The sequence below is a fragment of the Cyprinodon tularosa genome, unplaced genomic scaffold (assembly GCF_016077235.1).
Source record: "Cyprinodon tularosa strain WSP-4 unplaced genomic scaffold, ASM1607723v1 ctg45, whole genome shotgun sequence".
Taxonomy (NCBI): Eukaryota; Metazoa; Chordata; class Actinopteri; order Cyprinodontiformes; family Cyprinodontidae; genus Cyprinodon; species Cyprinodon tularosa.
Window position 1 is genome coordinate 3,362,599 of NW_024039174.1, and position 12,199 is coordinate 3,374,797.

Below are 12,199 nucleotides of genomic sequence, written 5' to 3' on the forward strand. Positions count from 1 at the left end.
AATGATTCAGCAACACTGTTGTGCTCTGAAAACCGAGAAAGAGAAAATCCTACAGCTCTCTGTGCCTAACTGAGCTAAAAACCGCAGAAGTGCAGGTTTTGATGATATTGACTTCATTGCTATTGTGTCTAGTGTCTTGTCAATTCCACTCTTATTCTCAACTAAATGATTGATCAAATGTGTTTTTCTCTTCCTAGAGGGGGATTACTTAGTCCATTAATTATTAAGTAGGAACAACATATCTAATTTAACACCCACCTTTTGTAGCAGATATTCTCATTTGGTCATTATTACATTTAATTACTGTAACGTTAAAGTGTAAGAAAATGTCTTAAAACATATGAGAGTTGTACTGACCTACAAATAATTGAAAATTGGTTATAAACAAGAGCATGACGTATTTCTATGGATTCAGCACTGATTATACAGTACATTATTTTAATGCAATAATAAATTTAAAAACAAGAAATATTTTTTCCTCTGGTCCTTTGAGTGTTGGGCAAGCTACTTGTCCAGTGTAGTGAGCTAAGCTATCAGCTACTCAACAATAAATTAAGCTTCACTACACAAAAGCTACCACCTAAAGAATTATAGCAAGCTAAGTTACACTAATGTGTTAAAAGTAGCTTAACTACATCAGAAGCTACTTAACGTTGTACCAACCTAATGTCAATTCAAAATGAGTCTGACACACTAGTTAAAATATTTATTAAAGATCAGCTAATGACATATCACAGTGTAAACATTGCTTTATGATCAGCATATTAAAATAAAAACTAAAGTAATTACTAGTAGACAAACTAGTAAACAATCTGCTGTTATTAGAACCAAATTAAAGGTACTGTGTGTTCTACACACCGAGACATGGCTATGAGTTTGCATTCAATGGACATCTCTAGGGAAAACAAAACCCTACAAAAGACCTCAATTAAACAGTTGATTCAAGTAACAAACAAAACTGTTTACAAAAGAAGGTGAAAAAATAAAGAAGCTAATGAAGAGATACATATATATATGTCTCACCATTTAATTTAATTTCTACCTACATATTTATTCATTGTATTTTTGGAGGCAATTAATTGAATGCTTATTTATTTATTTATTTATTGAGCATTTATTTATTTATGTATTTATTTTATATACGGTAGAGCTGTTCCTCCATAAAAAATCTTATCTGTGCACAGCCTAAAAACAGATTTATGTAAACATCCTGTCAGGTAAACTAGGCCATGAAAATACAATATGGAAGTTTCACTACTGCTCTCTAATTAGAGTATCTTAGTGGCACATAGATATGGGAGAATTATCCTGCCATAATGCAAGAGCACATCATTTCAATTTGAGAAAAGAATTTCATCTTCTTGCTCTCAAAACTTATAATGCTCACACTTAAAACATGCGCTCTCTCTCAAATATTTTCTCTTCTCTCTTTGTTTCTTCTCTCAGATTTATTCCTTCTTGCACAGATATTTTCTCCTCTCGCTTGCCTCCTTCTCTTCGCGCACAAACCGCGCTCTGTTACGCTCGCAAATCGCGGATTTGTTTTGCTCTCTCAGACTGCAGTTGGATCGTTGCCTAGCAACCTTTCCAGCCAATAGAACGACAGCCTCGGAAAGGGTGCGCTTGTTTAACCCTACTGAGTGTGCCTGTGCTACTACGCCACTTATAAGAGCATCAGCTGAAACTGCTATTTACAGTAGCTTGTGGCTGATTGTTGTTTCAAAATAGAAAACTTGGTTTCATTTCTTAGTTTTGCCCTGGATTTTGTAGCGTTTGTGGACGCTACGTCGCTACTTGATCAAAACAATAACGTCGCTACAGGAAAGTTACTTGATAAATAAAGCAGCGACGCTACGGTCAAGCTACTGGAAAATGTAGTTAAACTAATAGCTTCGCTACATGTAGCGGCGCTACTGCCCATCACTGGGTCCTTTTACTCTATTTTAAAACTGTCTGAGCCAGCAGGCACAATATCGGATAAACAACCTATGTTTAAATTTACAATTTTCAGTAAAATCCTTTGACCCGAGGAAAGCAAACACCAGCAGGGGCAATTTAATGTGCTCCTCTGGTCCTCTTTAGGGCTGAGCTCTAGTTTTACATTTGCCAAGTATTGACTCCGCTCAACAGTGCTTAGGATCCCAAAGTGTGATCCCAGTCAAGATTGGTTTCTGTTGCCAAAGGGGTAGTTAAGCAATATAAGAGGAAGGACAGAGTGCTTCAGCCTGCAGCAAAAGGCCTTTTGCAGTTCAGAATTTTTAAAAAGGACTTGGCTTTTAAGAGAGGCAAGATTTGCAACTTGTTTTTATTTAGTGTTGTATGCAATGTTGAATTTTGAGTCCAGTTTGAACTAGTAAGCTCTATAAATGTTGTGGGATCTTTGTGGTGCCTAAACAGGGCAACAATAAAGCAAGACAGCAATGGTCTTCCTTGGTATAAATGATAATATATAATTTATTTGTGCTTCTTTGTCGAATTGTTTGTTCTTGTTTCGAACTGGTCATCTCATGAAAAGTGTTTGGTTCCAAAGACCTCATGATTTTTTTAGAAAAAGGACCGTTTTTCTTTATTCTTGTTCAAAGAAGTCAAATGTATATTAGTCTATTCTGATAGTATAATAGAGTAAGTAAAATATTTAAATGCCTTTGAAGCACCTTTGGAAACATATTTAAAAATGCTTTAAGAAGAAAAATAATAACATTTGTCATCTGTAAGTACAATTAAGAAGGTAAATGTAATTGAGTGTCTCATATGTCGCTCGCCTGAACGACACACTGATTTGGTCTAGCATTACCAAAATAAATGTAATAAAGCTCTTATATTCTTGCCTTTGGAAAGACTTGACTTCATGATTTAAATATGACAATATATTGAGATAAAATAAACTAAATAAACAACATAAGCACCATAGATTATTTTTGATAAAATCTAAGGTTTTGTTTTTACATAATTAAATTCCTGTAAAACTACTTTCTGTAATGGTGGCCTGTTATCTAGAACCACCAGTAAATAATGTAACTGCTTAAAAGAGGATGAATAGAAAAGTCCCCCATATGTTGGCAGAATCTTCGCATAAATTGCAAGTTGGGCTAAAAAAAAGGTCTCCTAACTGCAAAAGCATCCAATTTAATTCTATAGAGAAACTCTTAAAGGCAGAACTGAAAAAGAACCTCCCTGTGTCAAAATCTGCTCATACATCTGGCTGCACAGTTAAGGTCAAACATTCCTACTCAATTGATAACCCTGCAGTTTAATGTATTATAATCTGGAGCACTTTTTTTTTAGAGTGAGATAACATAGATAGATGGGAATCCTATTATCCTTTGCAAATGAAGCACAAAACCATAACCCCTCACTATAGCTTGTGTTTTTAAATTTTTCCTCTGTGGATGAATCACTTTAGCACCATTTGTGTTGAAAAAAGGATCATACATCTTTGGCTGTTTGAACTGACAGTGCATGTGAGAATGAACACTCACTGATGTTTGAGGGGACTGCAGTAGGAAAGAGCAAAAAGCTTGAAGCTTTTTTTAGATTAAGCAACCAACTGCAAGAAAAGAAAATATTACTTCAGATGCTCCTGTGCTTTGATGGCCGACTGCCTAAAATCCATCTGTATCATAACATGTAATTACTTTGAACTGTTGAGATAGCACTGCCCAATCAATATTTAGTAAATAGAAATAGTATAACCCAACAGTAAGTTCACTAAGACATGCCTATCTTGGCATGCCCAGTGCAGAGAGCATTAGCAACCAGAGTGGCTACACTGAAGGGGCTGCACAGAGCCCCTGTTTAAGGGGGAAAATTGTAGGTGGGAGACTTCATATCTGCACGCTCAATAAACAGCTAAAAACAAGATAGAAGAGATCGATGTTTAAAAGCAGATGAAACACATCCCATCTACAAGTTACTACAAACCATACAACAGACGCAGCCCACATGGAAGAAGTTGCTCTAGTCAGGTGAGTCAGATAAGGGCGACAGTGGCGCCGGCTGCAGCGTTTCGTAGTTTGTAATGTAGTTTTCCACCATCGATGTGTGGGTGAATGGGTGAATGACTTAATGTAGTGTAAAGCACTTTGGTCAAGCCTCCAGACTTGAAAAAGCACTATATAAGTATAGACCATTTACCATTTATGGGTGCAGCTCTGTTTGTGGAGAACTCTATCACTGCACATCACATACACGTGGTTTTCAATCTATTACCTGGTGGTGACAGCATAACGCTGTCGGGAGGCTGATGAGAGTTCAAGTAATAGATTAGAAAATGTACCCAAGGTTAACCTTCCAGCAGAGGACAACATGCAGTAAGATCTACAATGAAAGGATTTGGAGGGAATCATACAGTATTCATGTGTTAGAAAGGCTCAGTTTTCTGTGAGGCATTTTCTTTTGTTCATATCCTTAACACCATTTCTTCTTTTCTATTGACTATAGAGCTATAAAACGAGAACAGCTTGCTGAAATAGCAATAAAATCGTATTTGCTCTTTTTAAATATTTCTGTAGGTTCATGTATCAAGTTAAACACAGGCTCCCACACAAAAAACTTTATTAAACTCTATTGGACTTAGTAGCAATCTGCCCCGTCAACATCAACCTTGTTTTCTACCATTTTGTAGGGGAGACAAGTGACAAGACGAAACTAATTAATCTCACAATCATCCTGTGATTATTACACTCTCACTTCTACAGGCGTCACACGCCTCTTCTCCCCAGGAATGCAATACATCAGAGAGACGGAGCGGGTCTGCCGGTCGGCTCACACCGCCACCATCAGCCGACTTTCACACAAGAAAAGATATTAAAACACAGACAGGACAGCTACCGGCAGCACCGAATCAGACAAGGTGTTAATTGATTAAGGTGGAATCGCATTGCTGGGGCGCAGCCAGTTTACCACCCTGATTAGACAGATAAGAAGCTCATTTATAAGCTCAACAGTCACAAGATAATTAGTAAAACCCACACTAATGTATGCAGTGAAGGCTGTGAGTGTTCTCAGTGCTGTGTTGGACAGGAGTGGGATGTGTGTCGGTGGGTTAAGAGGGACGGTTTTGCTCATTTGATGTCATGTAAGTAAATGAGAAAATAATGATGCATCTTGCTCTAAGACAACGCCAATAAATCCAGAAAATGTGATAAGGACAGGAACTTCATCTTTAAAAAAAGATAGAAAAGCAATATACACATTGCCAACTTATTGATGCTATATTGCAGACTACATAAAAAATTAAACACTACCTGATCACTCTATCTCTTTCATGATAAATATGTGTTTACATTTAAGGCCAGTTCTATATAAATAGAAGAGCAAGGGATATTTGTGCTGCCTCTTCTACTCAATCTGTTCTTGCAGTTTCTGTGTAATTAGCATTAGATTTACTGTGGCAGCAACAGCAGGGCCAAGAACTGACTTTCAGACAGGACTTGCAAATGAAGGCAACTCAAAGGAGGATTTAAAAGGAACAATGACAATTCCAAACATTAAATATACAAAAGAAGCTAAAAGAAAAAACTGAAAGAAGCATTCTGACAAAATCATAACTCAGCAACAAAACACGGCTGTGTGGAAATGGTGATGTGGAACAAATCTGCACTGAAGTATAGTTGAAAGTAAAACCCAGAACTAAAGTATAAGTGGGATTTCATAAAATGTTTCTTTTTGTTTCTTTGCTTTTTTTTAAAGTAAGAAAGAGCCACAGTGATGAAGAAACAATGGTTACAGGCTACGGTTGACGGATCTTAATCAAAAGTGCTGAAAACGTGGTTTTAGTTGTTTCGTGAAAAACATCACACTTCCTCCGTTCTGCTTATGCACACTGTGTCCTATCTTGTCACATATGTGGGGACATCTAGAAAAATTACTGTACTTGTATCCAAACATAAAAAATTCAAACAGTTAGTGAAACATTAAGTCAATGAAGCTTGTTTATTGTCTACAATGCTCCCTTTTGTGTATAGTGTCTAGTTTGGAATGAAGAGTGTGTAATTAAAATTATTCCACTGCATCAGGGTAGAGTATGTTATTTCCTCTGTGACATTGTCTTTTTTTATATTAGTTCGAGACTGCTTGGCTACTGTGAATACAAGCTAAATTCAGTATGTACAGACTATGAGAGCTGCCAAGTGCCCTCTCTTAAGTGCCCTGGATTTTTTTTTTTTTTTTGATTAGATGAGAAAAAAAGGCCTTCAACCTTTAGGATTACTTGTATGTGTGCGTGAGTGTGAATGTGTTCATTTGTGTGGGTGTGTGTGCGCCTTCTTGTTCTTGTAGCTAAGTGAGAACACAGTTTTCGTATTTAACCAGTAAAGGGAGTGTGCACTTGGAGTGGGTTTGTCAGGTAATCTGTAACCTGGAATTGCACATGCTACAGTGGTGTGTAGCAGATGGGATCCAAGAGCAGCAAGTGTAGACCCTGCTCACCAATGATTTAAAGCTGCCCAGTCCAGGATGAGAAAGACATCATCTCCCCCTGAAAAAAAGAATTATTGCTGGCATGGATTTAAGTTAGATTTTAATTGATATTTATGGGTTTATCACTTTTTCTATGTTAAATACACATTCCTGCTGTGTTACAAGAAAAAGGATAAGCCTAACTGCATCTAAATAGTGGGATTGTATGACCTACTATAATTTTAGTGGGATTGTAGTATGTTTTACTTTCAAGACCTGATTTGCTGAACAAATTAAATATTGCCAGAATTCATATTCATATAACTTTGTTTGTTTAACCCTGACATCATCTATGCTTTTATTTTATTTATTTTAAAGGTAAAAGGCCAGACTCAGACAAGTAGGAGAAAAGGCATTTCTGTACCCTATCAGCCCAGGTGGATCCCCTGCCTAAATTTATTTCTTACATAGACATGAAAAGAGTCTTAAAGTTCAGGTATAAATCCCCTGTTTTTTTTGGCTGTTTTTTTTATCGCAATATGATATTAAAACAAATATTTAATGATAGTACTTAGACATAATTATTTTATAGTTTATGATGCTGAAAAAGAATGATTAGATACCGCAGACTTACGGTATCTAATATATATATATATATATATTAGTGCTGTCAAAATTATCGCGTTATTATCGCGTTAACGCGAGGCAATTTTAATGGCGATTATTTTTTTAACGTGAGATTAACGCTATGTGGTTTTATGGTACAATTTTCCAAGTACATCCCGCTGCAGCCTGCGGCAAGGCGGGGCTATTTTCCCCCAGTCTATGCATTTTCCATAGGCTTCGAGAGCGGAGCTCCTCAAGGAAAAAAGACGCTCATACACTGGGTTGGCGCTAGTGCCTTTTCTTTAAGCCCCACCACCAACAAACAAGTTGAGTGTCTGGTGCCTAGTAGCAACCTGAAATACGCTGAGAAAACAGATTACTGAGGTGAAATGTAATCTGCTACGGCACTCTTGCTGTCTGTGTACGCCACAGTTCAGTATCATGTGTGTCTGTGTGTGGGTGGGTGGGTGTGTCTGTGTGTGGGTGGGTGTGTGTGTGTTCTCATTTTTGTTAAGAGGCTGAAAAGTAACTTTCTACAGCATAGACTACCTCCATCTAGTAATGTCGGTCTATTGATTTTGATGTATTGATTGAAAATTGTTCATTATTACCTTGGTTAATTGACATCTAATGTTAACTCTACTACATTTTATAGAAGTAGGGTAAAATGCTTGTCTTTGTTCAAAAGACTGTATTAACTGTAAAGACTGTCTTTTATATCAGCCTGTTTTCAGGGCCTTTTTTTTGGCTACATATGTTATTTTTTGCTACATGCCTCCCAATCTTCTTGCCATATGTTTCTATGGCATAAATCAGTGTCTGTGTCCTGTTTTCATTTAAAAAAAAGAACATTGGCACAAACCTAGCCTGTATGTATTTTTTGTATGTCATTGAGAGTATTTAATTGATTTTCAATCAGAAAGAAAATGTGTGATTAAAATGCGATTAATCGCGAGTTAACTTAGGCATTGATGCGATTAATCGCGATTTAAAAAATTTAATCGATTGACAGCACTAATATATATATATATATACATATATAAATGTAATTGTTTAAAACAAACAATCCACCTATGAAACCATCTGGTCTTTCAAAAAATAAAAACCAATAAGCAGTAATAAAACCATAAACCAGTGCATGTCAGCATGAGCGTCTCAGTTGCTCAGCAGGCTCCAGCTGTTACCTCAAAGAGCATCTAACAATCTCTTACCTAAATAGGCTCCTTTAAAAGTTACAGGCAGACCACAGCAGGACACACAAGGAACTATCATTTTTAATAGCAGGTTTAAATTACATTTCCAATAAAGAATGAAATAAAAAAAAACCCTGGTAAAAAGTTAAACTCCAAAGTTAAAGAGTATGAAATCCCAAAATCACACTTTATCCACTAAAGCCTATCCTGTATCGAAGCTATGGGTCTCCCGAAACACATTCTCCTCCCTAAATTAAGTTGTGTACTGGACTTCTTCTAATCATATAACTCAATGTTGTACTAAAAAATATACTTTTAAGAATGGTACTATAAGCTGTAAACTAAACATCTCTTTTACTGTTACTAAAGTCTTTCTTAAACATGATAACTGGCAGACTTGGTATGAAAGTTGATTTATTTCTTTGAAAAAATAATCAAATCATAATTACAATTTAGATACAAATGCAAAATGTGCAGAAATACTCCCTTTCTGGCATGTACTGAGGGTTAGGCATTAAAAAAAGTATTTTAAAATTACTACTAGAGAATAATAATTTATTGGAAGAAACTCTAAACACTCTTTCCTATCTCAAATGTACATCAAACTAATACACCCTAATAATGAGTACTTTAAACTGATACAAACTGTGGGTGTAAAGGCATGATTTCCCCCTCCCCCAGTTTTAAAAATAGAAGACCAGTTCTTGCTATGCTATTCAGTCACCGATGGCTGTGAGCATAAAAATCACACCTCAAAGTGTGACAATACCCATTAGCTTTCAACCAGGTTGTTGAGGCAGACTTCCAAAGCTTCTTGTCATGTTATATTTCATGTTTTAGAGCCCATTCTTTTATATAAATACCATCTAATTACACTTAAAATACACTTTTGGTTTGGTGTTATTCTTTATTTCCCCCTTTTAATTAATAAATAACATATCAGCTTCCCAGCTTTAAAGCAATCAACACTATTAAAAATAATTTCCTCTTTGTGTAAAAGTTTCAGTACATTTTGGAAAATGAAAAATAAATAAAAAACTTCTATTTATCTGTCTAGAGCACATTTAATGTATGATGCTAAATTAGGATAAAAGCCAAATGATGGAAGATAAAAAGATTAATTAACAAACGTTCTTAAGTATTTGTTTGGAATGGTATTTGCATCTGGATGTCAGTACCAGAATGCTGAATCCCTTGGAAATGCAACTCTTTTCTCTATTCTATAAATGTTCCTCCATTAAAATTTCTCGCAAGCTGTTTGAGATGCTTCATGAGAGATAAGCATAGAAGATCACATCAACAACCTTTTCCCAGACCACCTGAAAACCTCATTTGAAGTGCATCAAAGCACTTGAAAAGAAATTAAATTGTTGCGAGGATGGTGTCTGACAGCTCATCTATAGAAAGTTGGGTGAGGGGATTTAAGAGAAGCAAAACACCAACAGAAGGCAATAATATTCTGCAAATGAGAAGAACGCAAGTGCTGGATTCCCCACCAGATGGAGAAGAAAACAAACCTGGCTGCTGCATTTCTTGGTTGCTAAGCACCACCTGGAGGTAATGAATGTGCTGCTGGTCTAAGAGGCATCAGAGACGACGTGATAGAGTCAAACAGTGTATTAAGAAACAGTAGAGGATGCTGCTTTGTCCTTGATGTGGGTCACAGTGGCCAGTATATGTGTCCATGAATATTTATGCAAGCATACAGACTTATTCAATGATGAACAAAACAGGCTATAAATGAAAAAAGGGTCTGGGTTGTATGCTTTTGAAAAAAAGGCCAGGTATGTTGGCAAAAGATCAAAACTCCCCTAAGTTATGGATCTGCTGGAGGTAAAGCCAATTTGATCTTCTTGTGCAGTATCAGTCATAAGATGGAGTAACATTGTATACCACTCTATGATATTTTGAATTGGATTCTATTGTCTAGAAAAGGTCATTTTTCTGAGGCTGAATCTAAAGATGCCTAAAGGCAGAGATTTATAAAGAAAGATGACTCACCACACAGCCGGTAGAATCAAGCTTCCGGTCAGATATGCATCGGAAGTTGCGGCTGCAGCCACCATTATCTTTGGTGCAATCTCTGACAGGTCCAAAAGAGTCCAGGAGAACCTCCAGAGAGTCAAATGAAGAACTGATCATCAGCTCCTCTCTGCAGCATAGAGGGAAAACAGAGGGCATGTGTGTTATTTGGAGTACTGTTTGGTGTTATTAAGCCTGTATTGTTTGCACATAAAAAATAAATGTAACTTAAGAATATACAGATTTTACTATAATATCCTGGAATTATTCATGTATAGCTGTATTTTAAAAATAAAAAAACTAGGCACTTGAGAATTCTTAAGGAAAAAAAACTCTGCATCTTTTAGCTTCTAGGGGCGCTAAAAGCAAACCAAGAATACATCTGATCAGAAAAGTTTAATTTGTTTTGTTGCCTAACAACTTTAACCTTAGTTATCTCTCATGTTGTAGAGGAACATTCTGATCACATGACTGATTCAGCAATGGATCCAACCCTCTTAAGTTACATACTGTTTTGAGTAGGGCAGCCCATACAAATAATTGATATACATCAAGGGCTGTATTTTCAATTTAAAATAAATGTTATATTTCAAATTTTGCTGATATTTTAGGCTCGGTGTGAGCGGCCAACTGGCAAGGCCAACTGGGGTTCAAGGAGATTAAAGCAGATAATGACATCAATAAAATAAGTTATTTGGCGCACAGGCCCTGGCAGAAGACTTCAATGCTGTGAATCAACATGCGCTCGGATGAGTAACCTAGAAAGGGATTAGATTAGCCTTCCCTCTGGGGCCCAGACACTGGTCGTGGAATAAACCAGAGTGAGTGGGAGTGATAATAGTCTGAGAATGAGGGAGGAGTTTGGGTGGAGGTGGGTGAAAGTTTGCTTGCGGGAGAGAGAAGCTTGACCAGGAGCTAAATGAAGGGAAGCCTGAAAGATGATTGGATTCAGAGAAGGAGTGTTCCTGTGTTGATCGACAGAAGTGGAACATTGGACATCGCAGGTGGTTCAGGTGAAGCTAATAATCTTCCAGATTTAATTCTTGGTTAAGCTACATAAATATATATTTAACTGGTTTCACTGGGATTTTATCTAACAGACCAATGCAAATTATTCCATGCTTTTTGTATTTATAAAAAATTGACAATGGCATTCTTAAGTGTTCAGCCTCCCTAAATACTGTATGGACTTTGAGGTTGATTTTCTAAATGCGTCACACATTAATATTCTGTTACATTTCCAAAAAACAGATGTAAAAAGAAAATATGTTGAAAAGTATATTGTTATAAACCTTTTAATTTCAAGAAGCAGTTTGTTCACATATGTCACCTCACAAACCTCTAAAACTTTCAGGAGAGTTTTTTACTGTTATTCAGTGAATAGATAACACACAGAGCAAAAAGAAAAAAAAAACAGATAATAAGGCATTTTCAGGTTGAAACTGAACTGTTGAACTGTACAATAGGCGTTGTTGTTGTACAAGTAGGCCTACTCCCACAGATGCTAAAAACTGTGCAAATGGACTTTAGAATGTGATAAACATTGTAAATGACTCCATTACCAGCTGAATCAGTTGCATGTTTATAAAGTTTGGTTTGTTGCAAACAACATAGTTTATCATTTCTAACAGTAGCTGGAAAAATTATCTTTTTAGCTCCTAGGATGCAGCATTCTGCCACTATAAGAGCTCTGTAACTAGTGGTGTAGTCCAGGGTGTACGGGGTTATATGGAATAAACCCACTTTTTTAATCAGCATTGCGTTTACCCACGTCTAAATCCCCCTAGATCTACACTATTTAGCAGAATCTCCAAGCCAAATTTCCTACTTATTACTACGACGGGGAAGCCATCATCTGCAATACTCTACTTCTAATGGGCTAGTACTCACTGCCTTTACTAATTACATTGGTTAACTGTAGGCATGACAACCAGTGAGCCAATCAGAGGCAGAGAAGGGCGGTTCTTGCTAAGGTTAGT

At 36.6% G+C, this 12,199-nt stretch overlaps 1 protein-coding gene across 6 annotated transcripts in view; it reads right to left on the minus strand.

The window, feature by feature from the left end:
• The window catches only part of astn1 (astrotactin 1), a 486,347-nt gene that overhangs the window by 298,796 nt on the left and 175,352 nt on the right, over positions 1-12,199 (minus strand). For all 6 annotated transcript variants that reach the window (XM_038300459.1, XM_038300458.1, XM_038300457.1 and 3 more), the window contains one exon: positions 10,200-10,350. In XM_038300459.1, the coding sequence (XP_038156387.1) occupies positions 10,200-10,350 (151 nt within the window). The remainder of the gene's footprint in view (positions 1-10,199; positions 10,351-12,199) is intronic.